The sequence below is a fragment of the Meleagris gallopavo genome, chromosome 1 (genome assembly GCF_000146605.3).
Source record: "Meleagris gallopavo isolate NT-WF06-2002-E0010 breed Aviagen turkey brand Nicholas breeding stock chromosome 1, Turkey_5.1, whole genome shotgun sequence".
NCBI classification, from domain to species: domain Eukaryota; kingdom Metazoa; phylum Chordata; class Aves; order Galliformes; family Phasianidae; genus Meleagris; species Meleagris gallopavo.
Window position 1 is genome coordinate 87,254,734 of NC_015011.2, and position 22,706 is coordinate 87,277,439.

At 36.6% G+C, this 22,706-nt stretch overlaps 1 protein-coding gene across 1 annotated transcript; it reads left to right on the plus strand.

The window, feature by feature from the left end:
- Nucleotides 1-1,201: 1,201 nt before the first annotated feature.
- On the plus strand, nt 1,202-22,490 carry LOC100549962 (suppressor of tumorigenicity 14 protein homolog). The gene is made up of 17 exons (XM_031556413.1): nt 1,202-2,086; nt 2,438-2,606; nt 3,239-3,363; nt 4,286-4,353; nt 5,300-5,481; nt 5,578-5,616; nt 6,312-6,531; nt 8,380-8,519; nt 9,226-9,323; nt 10,020-10,132; nt 10,753-10,886; nt 13,350-13,457; nt 15,348-15,467; nt 16,099-16,282; nt 18,166-18,437; nt 20,023-20,159; nt 22,068-22,490. The coding sequence occupies exons 1-17, from the start codon at nt 2,006-2,008 to the stop codon at nt 22,224-22,226; spliced, it is 2,349 nt and encodes a 782-aa protein (XP_031412273.1). The 5' UTR covers nt 1,202-2,005; the 3' UTR covers nt 22,227-22,490.
- Nucleotides 22,491-22,706: the final 216 nt, after the last annotated feature.

Genomic DNA, 22,706 nt, shown 5'->3' on the forward strand with positions numbered 1-22,706 from the left:
TCCAGGGTGATTCTGGTGGACCTTTGTCATGTCAAAGCAATGAAGATGGAAAATGGTTTTTGACTGGCATTGTTAGCTGGGGTTATGGATGTGGAAGACCAAATTTTCCTGGTGTCTATACAAGAGTGTCAAATCTTGCCCCATGGATTTACAAACATGTGCCTTCAGTCATATAATCTGAAAGCTATTTTGCTGGAATAAAACATGTGCTGGATATCTTCATTAAAAAGCGTGTTAGGCTAAAAACTGTTCAGTGTGGGAATTTCTTTGCATGTCACCCTGATGTCACAATATTTGATTCTGGAGTGCACATATGGCAGTAACAAGCACCTTTTGTTCAAACCTTGGGGGAAAGGAGAATCAGAGGAAAAAAAGGCTGATTTTGAGATTGTTCTGCAGAGATATCTGGGGACACTGGAGATGTGGAAATAAGCACCTGGTCCTTTTTGCTCTTTTCACATGGCACATTCATATGTGTTATCTATCAGGAAACTAAAGATACAGCTTACTATCTGGTGACAGCTTAAGTCTTGCTCGTTTTTCCTCTCAGCTGTGCATACAGTAATTAAGAGTGACATAGCAGTCACCCACTAGTAACTTTTGCTAATCCTAGTTATCCTGCCTTCTCCAATAGAGAAAGAGAGAAGGGATTGTAGCAAGTGAGCTTAATCCTCTCAAATTGCAGGGCACTCATTTTTGGAGATCAGAAGTTCTGCAGATAAGCATGGAACAAAGCATTAGCAATATACCTTTTCCAACTTCTGTTTTAATTGTCTGCATGCTTTGAAACTACTAACTTTTTTATTTCCTGCCTTATTTTCCCCCTAGTTAAGATTTTTCATATGTCATCCACCTGAGAATTTGAATTTTTTATCTTTAGGCTATCTTGACAAGATAAGTAAATATGATGATGTTTGTTACTGCAGTAATCTTGCCCTTGTCCACATGAAACTGATGCTTCTACTCTCTAAGAGTATCTTGAGTCTTGAATCACCACAGATTCGGGTTCTCTGAATGTATATATTGTAAACAAAATAATAGATACTGATTTCATTTTTGGAGATGATGAAAAAGAGATTTTATTTACTCTGAGCTCTTCCTAGGGGTTTCTTTTCCCTGAAGGAGCGGGCAAAGTGTCGATCAGTCAGCAGTTTGTGCACACAGTGGAGGTAGACATGTAGGAAAAGGAGGATGTGAACAAAGCAGTCTGTCTACAGTTGTATTTTACATTCCTGACCTGTAACGATTGCTTTCCAGTTTTCCTTTCTTTGGTCATGATGTGACCTGTGTTTGACTTCAGGTGTTTAATTTTGTTTTCTGGAGTAGAGTTTCCTTGGACCTCTTCTGTGCTCTTGTTTGTATTTTGCTTCCTCTATCCAGCTTTGTTCTCTGCTATATACACATGAAAGTATCATATGTAATGTGTAATTTCCCCCCATGAATCCTCAATTTTCTTCATTCATTTCTTTTATGTGCAGAACTCTCTGAAGTTGTTGGCTTGTTGACTTGATGCTGTTTTTAAGTCTGAATAGGAAACACATTAATTGCTTTGCAATTATGTTTGTTTTGCTGTGCAGGTTTAAGTCTATCACATTTAAAACTGGAAAATTCAGGTGATCTTTCAAATTGTGTATTTTCTCTCTTTTATAAATATTTCTGTGGATTCTATCAGGGGTTCTTTAGAAATTACACCATTTATTCTAGATCTGGGATTTTTCTCACGCGTAAATTGCTTGTGTGTCCTTTCTGTTTTCAAATAACAGGATCTATATCTTACTCTAGCAGTGAGGAAAACAAAGAGTTACAGTGATGGCGACTTTTCCTCCCCACCTCTTTGATTGCAGATCAGCTGGCTCCAGCTTTCAGCAGTATGGCAAAGGTGAAATGAGAGAAGCCTGGTGTGCGAGGCGGTGAGCAGTACGCTATTACTGGTTTATGTTTAAGGAATGAGGTTCATCTAGGATTTTTGTTATTACATTTCTCAGAAGGCATTTCTCAAGGCATCATGACACAGGCTTTTCCCTCCGGACGGGTTTCTGTGTACAGCATACCAGCTCCATACCACCCTGAGCAGGCTGATGGGCAGGTAAGAGACAACAGTTGTGCTTTACAGCAGGAGCACAGTAAGCATTCTCTATGGCACCTTCTGATGCCTACAGGTCTCTGTTGGTGTGTATTGATCTCTGCTCTTCATGTGCAATTGCTTCTAACTAAAGTGACAGCAATTTTTTTCTCTCCTCCACCCTGACCTTTTATCGTTTGAAATGCAAAAAAGTGAAGTGCATGGGTTTTGTGTGTGACATAATATGAAACACATTGTCTTAATCTGTTAATTTGTATCTCCGATAAAAACTAAAAGAGCAAATATACTGAAAAATGATACAATGGCTCTCTTTGTGTTGTCATCCAACTGATGCCATCCTATGTCTTTCTTTAGGAAAATCTGTATATTCACTACTGCACATCCTACCAAAAGGGTTTGTGTCAGAAGTACTATTTCTTCAAATGGATGAGACCGTGTTTCTGGAGAAGATGGCTTCTAGGAATATTATCTCTACTTTTTTTATCAGTTGCAGTAATTGTGCTAGTCCTGCAGTATTCGTTCTGTAAGTTATTCCCCAGCACGATCTGGATGGGACGGTGGTTTTGAACTATGTGAATGCTTAATTCCAAAAGCTCTGCTCTAAGCACTTACTGTGTGCGCAGTCATTGAATTTCATTTCTCTTTAAAGTCTTTGCTAAACAACAAAATGCACAAAAATCAGCACTGTTGATAGTTGCGCAAGAAGGCATGTATTTTATTCCTAAGTTTTGTCTCTGCTTCTGAGTACCATCATTATTTAACTGTTATCTTTCCTAATAGCCTTGATGAATTAACAGTCTGCGTTCCAGTCACTTTTTCAAAACAGAGTGAGTTCCTACTTTTTGTATACTTTTTCACAGACCTCAACTCATAGCCATGAAAATCATCTCTCTTTAGGAGAGCCCTGCAAAAAGAAGGAAGTTTGAGAATTAAAGCATTACTGGTCGAAATGGTTATCTGAGCCTATACCTCAGTTCTCTCCTTTCTGTTGGTGTAGCAATGGGACTCAGAACTCGCACATGTGTGCAGGTTTCTCTTCAGAACTAATGCTTGCTGATGCCAAAGACAAATATGTACTTCTGCAATTGTCTTGTTCTGGAATCTTTTCCGTAATGTTATCAGATGTACTGATTTTTGATGTTTTTTTTTCCTCAGCTCCAGCTTTCTCTTTAATATATTTTGGTGGAAGTGTAGAAATTCCTAATCTGACTTACACAAATGATCTCAATGATCCCAGCTCACAGGAATTCCTCCTGCAAGCAGAGGCAATCCAAAATTATGTAAGTCCCCATATAGGTATGGCAGTAACTTAATAATATTTATTGCAGAATCAAATTAAGATTAGGGAGAAGACTCCAGTTTGAGTCACAATTTATTTTTTCAAAAACAATGAGTTTAAAACATGTATTGTGGAGATGTACGGCTTTAGGAATGCAGCTAAACAGCTGTGTCTTTCTCTCTTACCATAAAGACAGCATTTCTGAGGTCTTTTTGATTATGGGCAAATTATTGTTCTTGAAGGAGTTTGTTCTTCTGTTTTGCTTTTATATACTTGAAAATTCCTCCTTGCTGTATATTTTCTCTTTGTCCTGCTTTTGTTTGTTTTTAATTATAGCTTGCATTTAATGCATAGCATTTAAACTAACGCATTAGTTTTGATTTGTTGATTTGTTCTGCTTTTCTTCCCTAAACAGTGCTTGCTTTCTTGTACTGTTGATGTGCATTCATATTTTTGAGATCAGTGGTTTCTTTGCTACTTGCAATCAGAAGCTTTAAACACAAAGCAGTTCTCTGTTAGCTGGTATTTCCCAAAAGGGCTAATCAAGTGTCTCCGAGTGCACAGCCAATACACTTTCCTTACATCCAGATTATATGACAGAAATTTGCCACAAATTTTAGGTAACTAAAACATGTGAAGTCTTATAGCAAAATATAAGCAGGTTTGGTTAAAGCTTATTTTTCATGGTTGATTATCAAGAGCTTTTTTCAATGTTCTTATAAACGTGATCACTTTTAATGAGAATGCGTATGTCTTTATGATCCCTGTTTGAGACATTGGTTGAAATTATTTGATAGTGTCTGTCATGCCTAGGGGGTTTTGGAAAGGAAAAAATAGGATAAATACTTCCCAACGTAAGACACATTATTGACACTAAAATATAACACTTCAGAGTTACTTTCACAATTTTTTTTACCTGTCAGCTCGCAGAATCCTATGAGTGTTCCACCTTGGGAAAGTATTATTTGAAGTCCATAGTGGCTGCTTTCAGGTAGGTACTTTTCCAGTATGTGGTTTAAATATGTGATCTTTAATTGTGTTAATCTTGTCTTTTTGGCAGATTTTACATTTGTTACTTTGGGATAAAATGCCGTGATACTGAGATAATATGCTTCATAACAGGAAATGGAAGACAAGATAAAAATGTGAACTAAGCTCTAAGATAATAGTGTAACCTCAGATTAGTGAGAGAAATGAAATCTGATTAATGGTGCTTTTGCTCTGTAATCTGTTCATCCATTTCTGATTACTGGCATCATAGCCCAGCATGGTTTTTTCACGTGTAGCTTATTTTGGGTTTCTCTATTCAAGTGAAGCTCCTTTTTAACCTTCCAAAAACAAAATTTAAAGGCACTCTATTTAAGGTCCTGCTGAGAAATGTAAACACTTTGAGCAGATGGCTGTTACTATCCCAGATTTCTGAAAACTGGAAGGTCAGTCCATCAGCAGTTTCAAAAGGACACTTGTGATGGACTGTCTCTTTGAATCACTGAAAAAATCCTTTATATGTGTATCTGTACATATCATTTATATCAAGAATTGTGTGTATCAAAGCACAAGCATAAAATTATACTGTTGTGTGGTATGAAGCCTCAGTTAAAATACATCAAGGAAAATGTGTCTAGTACTGGAATATGATCTTTAAAGTGTATAGTGTATACAACAGGTATGAAAACATCCAATTCCGTAAAACTATTTGCAGGATTTTCTTTGAGGAGTAGATTTTTGTCTGAGTGTTAATGTTTGAACAGCTTTTTCTCAGTTATTCGTGTGTGTGTGTGTGTGTGTGTGTGTGTGTGTGTGTGTATAGACATGTATATATAGACCAGTTGTTCAACTGACTAGCAAACTAGTGTAAGCCAGAAAAGCAATGGAAATCATGTTCAAAATACTATCTAGAGTGTATTTATGACACTGATGCTTTTTCCCATACGCAGTGAAGGAGAGCATGGACTTCGAGCTTACTACTGGAATACATTCTGGGCACCACAGGATATTACTGGCTCTCTTAAAAAGTTAATCCCGTTGGAACAAAAAGAAATGAGTAGTAAACAAATACCTCACATATTCAGTACTTCTGGGGAAGGAGATTTTGATCTTGTTACAATGGAGCTTTTTGGTAACAATGTACCTGTCATTTAATATCTATTCTGTCTGTTTTTCTTTCTCTGGTTTTCATCTTTGGTTGGTGTAATTGATAGTTACTAAATTTCAGTTTCAGATTCTACAGAATACGATGTGATGCTAAAATCAGGTAATTATTCTTCAATCCCATATTACTCATGTTACTTTTGTGGAGAAAAAAAAAAAAAGAAGAAAAAACAGAAAAAAATCAATCCTCTTGAAAATAGCTTACTGGTTTTATTATGATGTTCTGAGTAGCATGGCTGGAATTGAATACTCTGCACTAAACTGAATTGAGCTGTGCATCCTTGGCATCTTTAAAAAAAAAAAAAGCTGCTGCATATAGCTAAACAGAGTTTTGTTTTCCTTGTGACTAGTTTATTTGTAGTTAGTGATCATTCAAATACAGTAGAACTTCAGTTGACTCTTCCCAGTTTTTCGATACCATGTATGTCTCAAGTTTGGCTTCCTGTACTTAGTGTTTTCATTGCATGAAAGTAGGTCAAGAAATGGCAAAGGAAGAGGCAGGTTTCTGGCAGAGATTGTAGCTGTTGCAGACAAGTGTCCTCCTGCTTGCTGAGTGTGCAGTGAGCCAGTGTTGATAGTGAAGCTTTGTGCTTTGTTGTCCAGAGCAGGATGAGGTGATGCAGCCTGGATGGGGAAGGGGTAGATTGTGAAAATAAGTCAAGAAGAGATTAAAATAATCAAGACATGCATGTAGGTGTTTATTGCCACCACTTCTGAATTTTTCACCAATTATTTGTTTTTCATTTCATTTGTTTTTTATTTCAGTTTTTCAGCCACTAATCTAGATTCTTTATATAGCAGTATCCTTCGACCTGTATGCAAAGCCAGGTAACAACAGAACTCTAACTCTGCTGAATCCCAAGAAGTCTTTTTATCAATGGAGGTTGCGAGTTCCTTCTAACTGTGTAGTGAGACTGGTAGTTACCTCTTTGCATGTTGTCACTTCAGAGAACTGTGCATCTCACCGTTTGTCTGCATATGATTTCCTTCTTCCTCTGCAGAACAAGATCATTACAAGGTATGTTAGTATGGGGCAAAGAGGTTCTTGAGCTGTAGAGAAGCTCTCTGAAACTGCTGAGTATGAAATTGGTCTCAATCAGGCTTCCAAAATGTAAGAGATTCCTAATACAGCTTAATTAAAAATCTTCATAAAGTGTATGATAAAAAGGTCTTTCATATTATCCACCCTATAATAATTTATAAATTTCAGTGGGTTTAATTTTATGCTATGAATCATTTTTTACTATGTGGGAGTTCATAAAATTGTTGACACGAATATACAGACTTTTTTTTTTTTCTTTGAGTATTGTATTTTATTAATTGTTGAAAATGCCTATTTTATAGTAGTTCATTCACAGTCGCACCTCTGTTCATAACAGGCTTATGTCTATGGAAGGCTTCATCCCCAGTCACTTTGAAGTCCACTTGCATAAATGAGATCAAACATTACTGTAATTTTCAGCAGCCACACTAATCCTAATCTTCCAGAGTCAAGTTTTATGTGTGGGCGTGTTATCTACCATGAACAAAATAGTCCAACAAATTTTAGAATGGTTTCAATGACAAACAAAAAATAACAGACCTACTAGGTAGAGAGGTAGACGTTAGATGAACATGCAGATTCAGTTAGCACTGTCCAAAATGTATTTATTTAGTTGTGCTTTCAGTTTCAATAGGTCAATAGACAATAGATCTCATCATTGTTGGTAGATTGTCAGAAGGGCAGGTTTATATAGACTAATTCCTTCTGTAATTAATTAAACTCTTACTGTCTCCAAATCAACAGCACCACATATAGGTAGCATAGCATGGAGAATCCCATGCCTAATGCTCGGCTGCATACACTCTACTGCTGACTATGGGTTATTTCCTGAACTGTTTCTCTGTTGTGTAGTGGCTCAGTCTATTACAAACCAGAAATGAATAGACAACCATGTGCATGAAAGCACCAGGAAGCTAGCAAAACCCACAAGTGTATGATGCAACATGTTTAGAAAACACTGATGCAGTAAGTCATAAGTTAAATATCAAGAATATGTATGTGTATTGATGTCTATCTATCAAAGAATTTGATTTGAGCAGAAGAGAAAAGAATGCTGCGACTAAAATGGCGTTGAATGCTACAAACAAACCAATTTTCTTGATTACTTCTATTGCCAAAGTAGCAAATGTGCCTTTTTTCTTATGCCTGTTAGTTTTCTACTTGAAATTTTTCACACACATAGAATTGTAAATTAATGAAAAGAAATACTAAATACACTGTAGACTTAAAAATACAATAAATAAAATAGCTAATTTAGAAATGCATGAAATAGCAACTCATGTTACAAGGAACAATAAGTATTCAGGCGCTTCAGGATATAAATGAACTCATAATTATTTCAAATTAAAGAATAAAAGGAATAACTGCCACAGATGGAGATCTACGCCTCTTGTAAAAGCTCTTAGGATGTGAAATCAAATTGAATGCTGAAAGGCTCATTATCTGTTGCATAGATGCTGTGCAACACTGCTGAGCTGAGCACTTTCTGGCTTTTTTCATCACTGCCCATTGCTTCTCAGTACTACGGCTGTTACTGAAATAACCTAATCTGGCGCTGCCTTTCTGATATTTCTACAGGTCTGGAAAGTCCAGCGCACCTGTTAGGCAAGAATATCTGTGATGATTATTCTAAGTTGGTCAGCAAGGATACGGGGAATTAGCATCTCATGTAGTATCATTGAGGTGGAACAATTAAGGAAAAATAGTAGTTGGGGAAGTACTCCTGAAACAGCTGGTTGGATCAGTGTCATCTCTGCCCAGTTGGTCAAAAAAGGTGATTGGAATGTGGGAAGCTTTTTCTATGCAATCTTTTTAATATTTCAGGTGGTGCGGCTCTGGAGCCTGGACTCCTCCAGTTATACGTTTAACTTCTTCAAGTAATGTCATGTTACTTACCTTCTCACTGGACCACAGAGAAGAAAGGAATATACTAAAAGCTCACTTTCAAGCAATCCCTAAAATCAGTAAGTGACTAACATAAACAAATGTTGGTGTAAGCTACCAGGGCATGCTGCTGCCTTGCGTTCAACTTTCCATCACCCAGAACCCCATGTCCCTTTCCAGGATTATGCTATTTTCAAATTTGTTTTAGTTTATTATTATTATTATTCACTGCATACTTAAAGAAAGGCAATGACTATAGGGGATGGGCATCTAGGAGAGAAACTAAAACCTCATAGATGCAGTTCAAAAGTGATGTACGTTTTCAGCCTCAGAACCAATATATTCAAATTTTTTGGTTTACATGAAATTAGTCAGAGGTATCATGTTAGACAACTGAATGCTTTCTAACTTCTGAGGATGTTCACAGGAAGACCAGAGGTAAATTATAAGTAGCAGGAGTATTCCATACTGTTCATGTTTAATTGTTTTTTTCCATTTAATGTCAAAGAACTTTTTTTAAATTAAAAAACAAAAAAAACTTCCATCAGAAGTATTTCATATTTAGTTTCAACTGCAATGTGATTTTTTTTAATTTTTTTTTTTAAGGGGACTAAGAAGGGACTTAAGAGTGATTCTCTGTTAATCCAGGTTAAAACTGAGTTTAATCAGTTCACAACCCATTATTCTAACTCTGCGAATAGAGAAGTATCCAAGCAGGAGAAGTAGGCTTTCCCCTTTAACCCGGCTGAGATAATTCTGTTCCTTGCTGTTATAATTCTCCTCCAGTGTGTGGTGGTCATTATATTTCCTGGAATGGAAGTCTGAGTTCCCCTTACTACCCAAGTTACTACCCACCAAACATTGACTGCAGCTGGATCATCCGAGTAAGTTCTGGGAAGAATTCTGAGTTGTGGTGACTTTGCTTTATGTGATATAGACATAAAACTGGGAGTAACATCTTTTGATGTTGGTGAGATGAAGGGAAAACATAATAAGACCACTGCACCTGACTTCGCAGGCACCCTGTTTTCTTTTCCTTATGTACAAATACCAGCTGTGGAAGAGAAGGATTTCCAAAAGATTGAGTGTTTGCACATGACTGAAATAAAACGGTGGACAAGATGACAATTCCTAGCAGCTGGAGCAAAATACTCATAGTCCCTGGCTTTATTTCTATATCAGAAAGACAAAAGAAGTTCATGTAACTCATGTCTCAGACAGTACACATTACACTATTTCCTTGAGCTGTGCATCAGAACCTTCTTAAATTTTTTATTTGACCTTCTAGGAACATGTGGTGGTGCAAACATATTGTGAACATCAGATACTGTGTTTTCTGTTTGCTGCAGAAAAGCTTACATTTCTTATGTAGCACACTCTGGCCAAAGGTGGGGCTAAAAATGTTTCTATACATGTTCAAGGTAGAAAAATTTTGTTTATTCAAAGGTCCTACTGTGGATCATTTAAAAAAAAAAAAATACATTTTCAATCCGTTGATAAGTAAAGCATGATTTACATGCTATCTCAGCAGCAGACTTTTTTTATTTTGTGGTTGTGTTTACTTATCCTTTGATTTTTAGGCACCCTTGCCTGCCTACAAGCTCTCATTAAAAATCCTTGCAATACAAATTCAAGAGAAGTCTCCAGGGTCCAGTAAATGTGATAAAGACTGGTTAGAAATTGATGGAGTTAGGTAAGTCAATATACTATCTTCTGACATGTTATTTTGCACTTTATCGTTCTACACGTCATACTAAGGAAAAAGGTCTCACCAGATTTGTTTCCACTGAATTTCAGCAGAATAATACTTATTCCTGCTCTAGTACATTTGTAATCTAAACATTTGTCATTATGTTAATTTAAGTATACTACTACTTCTACAGTGATAAATATTTTACTTTATTGTTTCTCTTGAGAGCAGTGATGAAACTGCAGGATTTTATGCAGCTGCAGTGGATGATCTGAGTATTCCTGGCTATGATCTTAACATGGGTGTAGTGCTTGAGTAATTTGAAATTTCACTTCCTATGCCAGTTACTCTTTAATGGTTGTAACTGTTTTCAGCAAATAATGCAAATAAAAATGTTGTGGATATGGTGGGGTGGAATGGAAGGTATTTTTTAAAATGCTTTCTAATACTTCCATTGTGCTGAAAAACACTTTAAAAAAACAAACAACAACAACAAAAACCATATCTTTATTGCATTGCTTTAAAGCTTTTTGGTACTTGTACCCTTTAATAATAGGAAAGGCAGCTAGGTGGTAACGCTTAGTTTGGCTGGAAATCGACTCCTTTTAATTTTGTCTTGCCAGATACTGTAAAGATATTTCAGAAAATGGCAGAAACAGAGAATATGGCTATTCTGTTGCTATCAACTTCCATTCCGATGAACTAGTCACCCATAGAGGATTTTATATTGAATACAGAGCCTTCAGTCACGCAGACAGTAAGTGAATACACATGCACTTTAAAAGGAGCTTACAGAAACCATTTTTGACAGACAACATATTTACAAATCAATTTGCCTTTTTGCTTATTTTTGAGAGTAATATTTAAAATGTTATTTTGTGTTATGTTAATGTTAACTGAACAAATATATCTGAGATATTAGGGGAATGTTGCTTTTAGAAGCTTTTACTTATTTCCAGAAATATTCTCTCTTTTTGTTTCTAAACAGACTAACTTCCTTTTGCTAATGAAATTAGCTCCATGAAATTAGTTCTCCGTGACTTCAAAAGATCACACTGTGAAACCTCAGATCCTCAGTTTGCTTGACTGAGTGTAGTTCTTTTCATTGGTGATTTAGAAGTATTTATGTATCTGAGAGAGATTCTTTTCTTACAGAGGAATTCCTGCTTTGAGCTACTAGTACTAGCTGAGTAGTATCTTTTCCTCCTATCAAGGCAGTAAAGAGAAGAAAACAACTCCAAATTGGAACTGACTACATAAACGTGGGCAAATTAGTTTGGTCCTTCAGTCTTGTTAAGCTGTTAATTTACCTCCAGTGTTAGAGGAGCAAAAACTAAGTTGACCTGATCTGAGAAGAAATGACATGTGCTTACAGCCCAAAATGCCAACAGTATGCTGGGCTGCATCAAAAGAAAAAGGTAGCCAGCAGAGAGAGAGGGGATTGTTCCCTTCTACCCTGCCCTTCTGATGCTCGTCTGGAATATTACACAAGAAAGATACACAGCTGTTGGAGCAGGTCCAGAGGAGAGCCACAAAGATGATCAGAGGTTCAGAGTCACCTCGCTTATGAAGAAAGGTTGAGGGAGCTGAGCTTGTTCAGTCTGTAGAAGAAAAGGCTCCAGGATGACCTAATTGCAGTACCTAAAGGGATTTTATAAGCAGGAATTAGACCAACTTTTTACATGGGTAGATAGTGATAGCACAAGGAGAAATGGTTTTAAATTAAAAAGAAAAGTGAGACTTAGATGTTAAGGGAAATTTTTCACTCAGAGTGGTGAGGCCGCGGCATAGGCTGCTTAGAGAAGCTGTGGATGTTCCATCCCTGGAGGGGATCAAAGTCAGGTTGGATGGAGCCCTGGGCAGCCTAATCTGGTGGAATGTAACCCTGCCTATGGCAGGGTGGTGGAACTGGATAGTCTATATGTCCCTTCCAACCCAACCCACTATATGATTCTATGATTTTTTTCTAGCTTGTCCTCAACAGTTTGGATGCACAGATAAGGCATTCATTCCTTCAAGTAGTCTGTCTGACTAGTGGAAAGGCTATTCAGATGGTAGTGATTAATTAGATACTGGTAGGGCAGTTATTTGTGTGCACCTGTAATCAGATTATCTTAGGGAGTTTAGAGATCAACTGATAAAATTGTATCTACTTTTAAGCTTGCATGAAGTATATGAGTGATGATTGAAAGTCTGGAGAAGAGACTGTGCAGTGTATTCCTTTAAAGAGTGGGAAAATAGAAAAAATGAAAATTTTACACCAGTCTTTACAAGTTAAGCTTCTAAAAAATAAAACAATGGGTAATCAAGCAGAACTATTTGTAAATGATGAAAGAATGGTTAAAAGTAAGTATGGAGTTTTTAGTTTTGATTTGGTTGAATACCATGAGAATGTTAATATAATATATTTAATATATAATTAATATATAATGTGGGAACCAAGGTGAGAAAAAAAGTATAGGAAACTGTTTTCAGAAAGTGATTGCCAATGTCTCACAGCCAAATGGAAAGATATTTATACTGTTGTTCTGCTAATATATGTTACTGGTCATTCCATAATTTCTGCTAGTGATTTAAATGATGGACTCGAGAAGATGCTTATGAAATAAGAAAAGTGCCACAAATAAGAAGAGTAATGGATTTATGAATGGACTAGATGTGATGGAGAACTTATATAAAGAAAATGGTCTTCCATTCAAAAAAGATAAAATCTGGACTTCTGTAATCTAACACACAGATTGCTTACATCTCTTTTCTGCTGAAAAATGTCTGGGGGCAGGGATGTGACAGTGACTGATAATCTGACAGGAAAGTCACAAAGTTCTATGGTTGTGTATGCTTTATCTGTTAAAAACAACAACAAACAAAACAAGAATAACAAACAACAACAACAAAAAAATCGTACTAGGATGTAAGACAAATGTTTGAAGGGGTGTTTACGACTGTCTGTGAAAAGGCCTTGGCTGGAGTGTGACAGTGCATGTAAAAGAAGATGGGAAACAATAAAGAGATGCTGGAAAGAGCGACCAGAAGGTAATCCAGGTCCAGAGAGCAGAGCGTAAGTTAATTAATGCAGTGAATCTTTCCCTTATTAGAAACTAACAAGAAGATAGTCTGATAGAAATGGCAAGTAATGTCAAGCTGACCTGTAGCAAGTGAAGATAACACATGGCCACCAACTAGATATTTGGATAAACATTTACAGACCTTTCTTCTTCAGGTTGTACTCCAGAGCGCTTGAACTGTGGCGATGGAAAATGTAAGCATCAGTATAAAACCTGTGAAAGTGATGATAGCTGCAGTGAGGACAGCAATGAAAATAACTGTTGTAAGTATATATTTTTTGCTGTTTTCCAAGAGATGGTGGAAGGCAGAAGCGAAGATGCATTCATTTTAATTTTTAATGCAGAACTTTCTCATTCAATTTGTGAATCTTCCAATAGACATGCAGATTATAAATACAGTTGAATTTTCTACATGTAAGAATCCAAACCAAGGATTTTTTTTTCCTCTTCAAGAAGTACTTTTGTAGTCAGTGTCCATTAACTTCCTGAAAATGGCTTTAAGCAGCCATTTCTATTTGTACTGGTAGGCACACACCATCTTCCCCTCTCACACACAAAAAAGCAGACTTCTTAGAGGGTTCTTTTTTTCCATCATATTTTCTGTGAGTTCCACTTGTTTGACTAAGCATACAGCATACGTTTACATGAAGTCTTTAGATTTGCCTATCCATAGAGAGAGTGTTGGTGAAGAGGAAAGAAAGTTAATGTCATCTCCAAATGCACTAAATCCAATTAAGCACACAAAATCGAGATACTACTTTCTGAACTTAACAAATGAATGCATCTTTAGCTACTTTCTGCCATAGCTTAGCTGCTAAGAATTCCCTGCTCTGTTTTGCAGCAGGAATGATTCATGCTGCTGTCACAACTGGTTGTCACTGGTTAAGATAAACGATATGCTCAGTCTCCCAATAAGGACCTGCTGTATTTTAACCTTTCTTCTCGTACTGATTCCTGTGCAAGGACAACATAAGGCATTACCACAAGGATTTACTGGGATTAAAAATGAACCTTAAGAGATATCCTCAGGCCTGTAATCTCAATGACTAAAACTAATGACAGTACTGTTATATGAGAAATCTGCTTAATAGAATCTAATTTGCAAAAGAACTTCAAATTCAATTCACTTCTGATGTGGACCTATTTTGGTAGTCATCCTGCTTCATATCACCTATTCATACGAAGTGAATGGAAATGCTTCTGAATTATTTACTGAATTTAGTATTTCTATGTACTCTTTCACAGCACAAGTTTTGTAGTAGTAAAAACATAACATGCCTAGTGTAACTAGTTTATGGGAGAGTCTAGAGCAGAAATTAATAAAGTAAAATCAAGGATAACGGTGATTTTTATTTGGAAGATCTGTGTCTTGCTGTGTGTTTCTGTTAAAACAGCAAATTCTCCTCAAATGCTGCCTGATCAGTACCAAGTAATGTAAGGGACAGAGACATTATAGTTCTGGGACTTTTGTCCTTTTACCACGTACGTGTCTTTACAACACCATTATGGACGTTGCTGGTACTGCTAATGTCTCCTTGCATTTTGCCAATATAATTTTTGTCTTGTTTTGAATCTTCGGTCCTTGACATAGCCAGCAGAATGTCCTTGTTTGCTGGAAAAATCCTTACTGCTATTTCAAGATTGCTGTAAACAACTGATAATTATAGTGTCATAGAACCATAGTATCATAGAATGGGCTGGGTTGGAAGGGACCTCAGGGATTATCAAGCTCCAACCCCCCTGTCACAAGCATGATAGCATAGGTCAGAATTTCTATATAGCAAACTATGATAGTTATTAACAAAAAAATTATTGGAGATTGCTTGACTTAAAAACAAAAAGATGACTTCTGAGTAATATCTGCTCTGTCAATGTGTGATTTGTAATGCATATAGTTCTAGTAGAGGTAAAACAGTAGATCTGACAAGCCTAGTTTACTCACTTTGGAGTTAAAATCAGAATGAGTGCAGCTGAAGGCTGTGGTATATTTCTTCAGGGATGACTGAGATTTAAATTAGTGTGATTATTAATCATTTTCCAGAGGGAACTGTTTACACTAGCACAGACTATGACTTCAGACAGATTGGAATGTGTGGCTTTGAACAACACTTGGAACAGAAGAGTACGTGACACTGTCTTCTCTCTCATTTCAGCCTACAAAAGTTGCTTCCCTTATACTTACAAATGTCTTAATGGAAAATGCTTGCTGAAACCAAATCCTGAGTGTGATGGGAAAAGAGACTGCACAGATGGATCTGATGAAATGAACTGTGGTGTGGTAACAGTTATTTGAAAATTAAAGACATCACAAACAGAGTTAGGAATTGGTGCCATTATCAAGTATTACTATATTAAAAGTTGATAATATCAGATGTGAGTTTAAAAAAAATTCCTTTTGCGTGAAAACGGACATCTTAAATTTTTTGTACCTTCTCATTTTAAACTTACTGATCTATTCTGTCTGTGATTATTTATTTCAAGCAATGAACGTTTCCAGATTGTTAAACTGGTAGATCTTGTTGCATGTTCCATCTGAATGAAATTCAAAGACTCATGGAGCAGTGTATATAAGTAGGGAAACAATAAGATCTTATTCCAGTAAACTGTTGAAAACAGCCCAGTTTAGGATTGTGTTTAAATGGTTTGGGGGTTATTAACCTCTTAGGGAATCTGTAAGGGAGGATAAGCAATGTGTGATTTATTCCTTACCCACCCATTGAGTGAAAATGGGCAAGTACTTGTATCATTTTTCCAATTGTAAGAAAATACTTCTGCCCTCGGCTCCCCCCACCCCACCTCGATGGCCTTGTGGTCTGTAAGTAAATGTGAGTTTATGTGTTAAGCATAACCAAGTAAAATGACCTTGTGTTTTCCTTTACTACTTTTTTCTTTTATTTCTATTAGCCTGTGGAAGACACCAGTTTAAGAAAAACAGGATTGTTGGAGGTGAAGATGCACAATCTGGAAAATGGCCTTGGCAAGCAAGTTTACAAATAGGAGCACATGGCCATATCTGTGGTGCATCTGTTATTTCCAAGAGGTGGCTTGTATCTGCTGCCCATTGCTTTCTGGATTCTGATTCCATAAGGTATGGAAAGATTATGCTGTCAGAGTTCTGCAATTTGAAGTTCGACAATTTTGCAGTATTGCTTTCAAACATCTGTAGTAGGTATTCCATGTTTTGATAAATTGAATCAGGTATAACTGTGACGTTGTAAGTACATGAACCCTCAGTGTATTATGCACACTTTGGAAGTCCCAAATATTTGAAGTAATTTTTCTGCCTCTATCTCCAGTGAATCCTGGATGATAAAACACATAATTGAAAGGATTCAGTTGCTGAGAATGAGATTGTATGCATGACAATAACTAGACATAATTTACAGTAAAGATTGTATAGCTTTTTTTTGTAAGATAATCTGGTACTTGTGCAACATATGGCACATGTTCAGACAAGACTGAGATCATATTTTTGCTTGTCAAGCACATCACGGTTCTCTTGATGCAATGTGTACATGAGTTCCAGTAGTATGACTGCATATTAGTTTTTGAGTTGGTGACAAACATTTTGTATTCCTGTGCTTTACTTTCAAGGCAAAACAATTGCCTTCACTTTAATCATTTTAATAACCCACTATCACCCACAGTGTTGCATATAATTGTGGAAAATGCTTTAATGACCTAGGGAAAGAGACCACACTGAATAAAGGCTGTAAATACTGCAGAGACAGATATTGCAGTGCAGTGCTTGTGTCTGAGATGTAATCTGGCTTTTACTCAGCACAGAGAAGTTTTTTCAGAGAATTTCCCTGAGCTGTATATGTATCCCAGTTATCCTTAACCGAGTAGATAACCTCTCTTTTCATACACAGGAATGTGTAATGTGTATGAGGATTCTTCCAGTTCTGTATGCTCTGGTGCATCTTGATTCGACCTGAATTCTAGTATCTGAGGCTTAAGAGTTTTAATCCGTTATCAAATGACATAATTACAGTCAGAGAATTCTCCGAACAGCTGTCCATTTGTGTGTTGATTAGAGTTTTGATGCATGTGCTTTAGATAGTAAACGGTTGAAAACTGTGGTGACGTGCAGCAGTAAGTTATTGCTGTAGCTAAATAGCCACTTTCAAGTTTAATTATCCAATCAGCACAAAGTAATTTTATAATTAAAACAGACATGTTATTTAACAGAATTTTGACCAAGACCCTGAAGAACCACTGCTAGTATGAGAAGAAGGATATGTGCTTTTGAGGTTTGTATGTCAGAACAGTTGACTTTGGCATGTTTCCTGGCCCAGGAATGTCAATGGCAAGACTGACTTTTACTCGAGACAAGTGTTGCTGGAAGTATAAGTGTGCTGATAACAGAGCTCTGAGAAACCCACTGCTAATAGCTCAGTCTGGTTCTGCTTTGGTCATTGCCTGTGGACAGCATCAGGACCGATAACCTACCTGTCCATCTGTACCTCTCTTTTTCCACCTAATATTTGTCCTAAAGCTATTTATGCGAAAGATTTCTGGTGGGTCAGTTGGGGTTGATCTCTGTACCAAAAGAAAACCATACAGTTAACTGCACTACAAAGAAAAACTGCATGATTTACCACAGCATAGCATATGTCATTGTGTTTTCATCATACCTGAATATAAGAGTCAGCTTTGAAAGTATTATAGAATACACAGGGTGCGTTGCTTACTCTAAAGATGGCTGAAAAATGTGCTTTTCCAAGAACTGATCTTATAGCTTTAGGACATTATTAATTTCAAAATGGTAATTCAAACCATTATGTATTGTTTTAGGAGGCAGAGACTATAAAACATCTATCTTCATAAGTGGTTATGGTTCTACTTATGGTTCTATTCCATTCATTTTGTTTTGATGAATCTCATCAAATACCATACCGTTCATAAAATGGAGTGAACTGATACTGCACTGCTTTGCAATGGGTTGTTCTAAAAACATTCTCTTTACAGATACTCTGCTCCATCAAGGTGGAGAGCATATATGGGCTTACGCACTGTTAATGAAAAGAGCAATCATGTAGCTATGAGATCGATCAGAAGGATTATTGTCCACCCACAGTATGACCAATCTATCTCAGATTATGACATAGCTCTGTTGGAACTGGAGACACCTGTATTCTTCAGCGAGCTGGTACAGCCCATTTGTTTACCAAGCAGCTCTAGAGTATTTCTTTATGGAACTGTCTGCTATGTAACTGGCTGGGGAGCCAAACAAGAAAATAGTATGTTCATTTCCTGGATATACTTCTTGCAAGTTTGGCTTAATTTTAAACATTAACAATGAAATATTTATAGTCCTAAGAGAAAATGCTTCTGGTTTACATAATAGTTCTATAAAAAAAACTTGAAAATGTCATACCAGACTACAAATTCTGAATATACTTGTAGTGGGCAGTAAGTGTCAATACACATACTGTGTGTGGGGTTAGAGATGATGTCACAGATCACTGAAAAACAAATGTGTTTACACATTTACAAAAAGCAAGCCCATTTTCATCTTCATAGTTTCATTTATCCAGTGAATACATAATAATCTGCCTTCTAGTCAAGAGAACAGGAACTTGGAAACACAGAGGAGAGACTTGGTCTCTTGGTCTCTAAGGCTGTGGTTAACAATATGGAGCCCCTGAAATAACTGCAAGAATATGGTGGCTTTTGGTTTTGTTTGTCTTAACCAAAGGTAAATTCATGTTTGTCTCCAGGGGAGTGCTGACTGCAGATCAGAGCAGCTTGCTGCAGTGACGAGGGAGGAAAAAAAAAGAAGTAGAATTAGAGCCACAGAGGAGCCTGTAGGATCTTGGCCCTATCACACGGGAGCCAGCTTTGAGACTTGAGTGTAGACAGCTCCTCAGCATTGCATTAGTCTCCACTGTTCTGCTGAGATCAAATCATTCACGTTTGATCAGAAGCCATCTGCTGTGGTGGTGTTGGCTTTCCTAACATAAAAAATAAACATAACATAAAAAATAATAAATAAGTAAACAAATAAATATAAGACAACCCTTAATAGCCTAATAAGTTGCAAATGTTTTTTTTTAATGATACCTTCTTATATTATCAAAATAATTTAGGTAATATTTTAAATCAATCTAAACGTACGTGGAAAACAACGTATTTTCTGTCTTGCTTATTCTATTCTCAACTCACCCGAAGAGCCTAATGAGTAAGCAAACTTCTGTTCATGCAGATATTGAAAAGGTTATGCTCACTATTGGGCCAAAACATGACTGAGGATATGTAGTTCACAGCAGCACCTTATGCCAATGCTTTAGTATAGAATCAAGTTCCTAGTATGTCTTGTGACTTACATGCTTGAGTTTCAGTCCCATTTTGCTTCCATTTTCATTCCTTAGCTCCTTATCCATAAGTGAAAGGATGGGAAACAATGCAGGAATTTTCTTGGCTAGGCCACACACAATGTTTAAAGATAACCAGAGTGTAAATAACAACAAAAAACTTTGGACACAATTTGAAATAGCATTCAAAACTAATTACATTCAGTGGTATACTGTATTATTTTTTATAATTTAATGACTTTTTACTGCTTTCTGGCAGAAAAAGTTCATAAGAATAAAGACTGAGGAAACGGAAAGGGAATACTGGTGGTGCATATGGACTACTTTGTCTAAAAATAGACAGCAGTGTTCAAAAGCTGAGGGCAGGTCACAATTAAAGAGAGGGGAGTTACTCTCCAACTATCACTTGGATAGAGTTTGAGTTTGGAGCAATTCTCCTTTGATTTGGCAAGTGATTTCCATTATAGAAATCTGTACTACTGTCATCTCTGCAACATTTGTTTTTTCCTAGGTCATCTTGCCAGAACACTGCAGGAAGCTAGAGTGAGAATAATTAATCAAAGCATTTGCAGCAAGCTGTATGATGATCTCATTACATCACGCATGCTCTGTGCTGGGAATCTTAACGGTGGCATTGATGCATGCCAGGTAATCTGGGGCTTGTTAAGAAACTGAAAATAAATGTTTACTTTCATTGGAAAACTTCAGAGTTTGGGGTAGTATTTTTGTTGCTTTTTTCCCACTCCTTAGTAGTAGGAGAGTGAGGTGTCCTGAATTTGATTAATTTAACACGGCAATTAAGGATCTTCAAAATAAGAAAGGAAAATTAGCATAAATAATATCTGAAACTCTTGAGAAATACTGCTTCGCAAGACAAGGAGTAAAATGTGTTGAAAACAATTTTTTTTCCTCTCTCACGCTTAATTTTGTTATATAGTAGCAGTTGTGTAAGGATAAAAGGAATGAAGCTAAGTCTACCTGTACTTTTTGCTATTTATGTTGATTTTTTTTTTTTTTCCTTTTTTGATATCTGGGTGTTGGGATTGTAGCAGTCTGATGAGAAATACACTGTTACAGTTGCAAACAAATATGTAATGCAAAAGGTAAATTTGGTAAATGCAATTGAAGTGCTGCCTCTGTTTCATGTGTTTATTCATGCATATAATGAGTTTTGATTACATCATAGTATCATGAGTTATACGACCTAGTTTATTTGTGCACACAATCAGAAACTGTCCTTTGGACTTACTGCAGCTCTCTTAACTCTTCTTTTTCCTTCCTAGTTGTTAGATTACTTGTGCTATTTATCAGTATTTAATTTTACTTTGATTAATATCCGCTTTCTGAATTACAAACACAGTCAATTTTCCAGATACTGTGTAAAGGGAGAAAAACATGTTACTGAATTTAGACAGTGGTAATTTGATAGAACTTTTGTATAATATATAAGGTTTACTGTTTGAATGCGATAGATTATTTTTTACAGTATGTAACTCTTAATGGGTCAAACTTCTTTATATACAATGGACTGTTTGTAGGATCCTCTTGCAGTCTTTAGGTTCTTATTCAATGAAGCATTATTTTTGTTGACTTACTGTTCTGTTTATGTATAATCTTAAACCTTAGAATTGTTTTGTTTGAATATGTCATAATACACCTAAGGCTTGAAGTTCCTCCAAAATATGTGTTGCATAAAATATGCCCTTAGATTTTTAGATGGGTATTTTAACTGAATTTGCTATAGACTATGCTGTTTAATCCAGTTTCCAATGCATTATGCTATGTTGTGTCCCAGTGTGCTGGCTCTCTGTGTCTTTAACTTCTTCGTCTGTAGCAGATTTACTATTTCTTCTGTCTCAAGCATATTTCCTGTGTAGTGCTAGAGATGAATGACGTTGAATTTCAGGAAATCCCCAGAGGACCCTGAAGACCACTGTATTACAACTTAAGCCTTGTTGGCATCCTGATTTGTTTTATTTCTTCATGGTCATATAACCTGTGTAGTCCATTCACAGTTCATCTGAATTTTCCAAACAGTTTTCATCTTTAGCTGATGTGATAGTTACAGTGAGAAAAAGTGTATATTCTTTCTGGCTTAGTTATCTTATCACTCTTGGGTCTTCTTTGGCTTTACATGGTTCCTCTTTCCAAGATCCTTCCTCTTTCTACCTTCACACAGCTCCTTCTGTCTTTCACAAGCAGCTGCATAACTGGTTAGAATATGTAGACTCCTTTCTCAAGTTGCCTCTAGATCAGCCTCTTTGATAATCCAAATTGCCAGTATACCAGCACCCTTAGAGAGGGTTAACTGTTCTGGCTTCTTCTTTATCAATGGATAGTTTGAGTTGGTTGGCTTTCTATCACTGTTCCTTTCTGGTGGCTTTCTTCTTGCCTTTTGCATGTTTTAGCTCCAATTGGAGGCTGTTAACTGCCTTGTGTACATTAGGAGAATCTGAAGGAGTGTGCTAATTTTGTAAGTAAAAACAAATTGAATAAATTCAACATTTTACGGTACTCTGTGTGCGAATGCTAATAGGTAAACTCCCTTTGTTTCAGGGAGATTCTGGAGGTCCCTTGGCCTGCACAGGAAATGGAGATAGATGGTACCTTGCTGGCATTGTGAGCTGGGGTGAAGGATGTGCCCGGCGCAATCGTCCTGGTGTATACACCAAGGTGACAGCACTTTATGACTGGATTCGTCAGAATACAAACTGATGTGCCAAGGAGAAAATGCAGGTCATCTCCATTACAAAAGCTGCTTCCTATGTTATCATGTATGTGAAAATGCTGCTGTTTCACTGTGGAAGAAAGCACTATCTTAATGCAGAAATGATTATTTGTCATTCACCTAGTGGTAACTGTTTGGATTCAGACCAGCTTCAAATAACTTCAGGTTCCTTATGGATTCATATGTCTTATTCCCTACAGAATACAGAAACAGGGTTCCCTTACAAATTAAATTTGTATCTGGGAGAAAAAAAAAAAGTCCAGCCAAATTGTTTTTATCAGATCTTCTTCCCTCCTTCCACCTTTGAGATGTACGTGCATCTCTTTTGCTATCTACCTTTGCACAGGCATACATGGATATTCACGCTCACATGCCATATGTATTCGCATATATTCCCTTACTGATGTTATAAGATTCTAAATGTGAATAATTTCTTTGTTTTTTTTTCAAACTATAAATAATATGAT

What these genes read in the sequence shown, in the direction of transcription:
- LOC100549962 (XM_031556413.1), top strand. Translation starts at nt 2,006, where the DNA reads ATGACACAGGCTTTTCCCTCCGGACGGGTTTCTGTGTACAGCATACCA. An exon ending in CAGAACAAGATCATTACAAG is followed by an intron (nt 6,532 to 8,379) that starts GTATGTTAGTAT and finishes TTAATATTTCAG; the next exon opens with GTGGTGCGGCTCTGGAGCCT. An exon ending in GTGGCATTGATGCATGCCAG is followed by an intron (nt 20,160 to 22,067) that starts GTAATCTGGGGC and finishes CCTTTGTTTCAG; the next exon opens with GGAGATTCTGGAGGTCCCTT.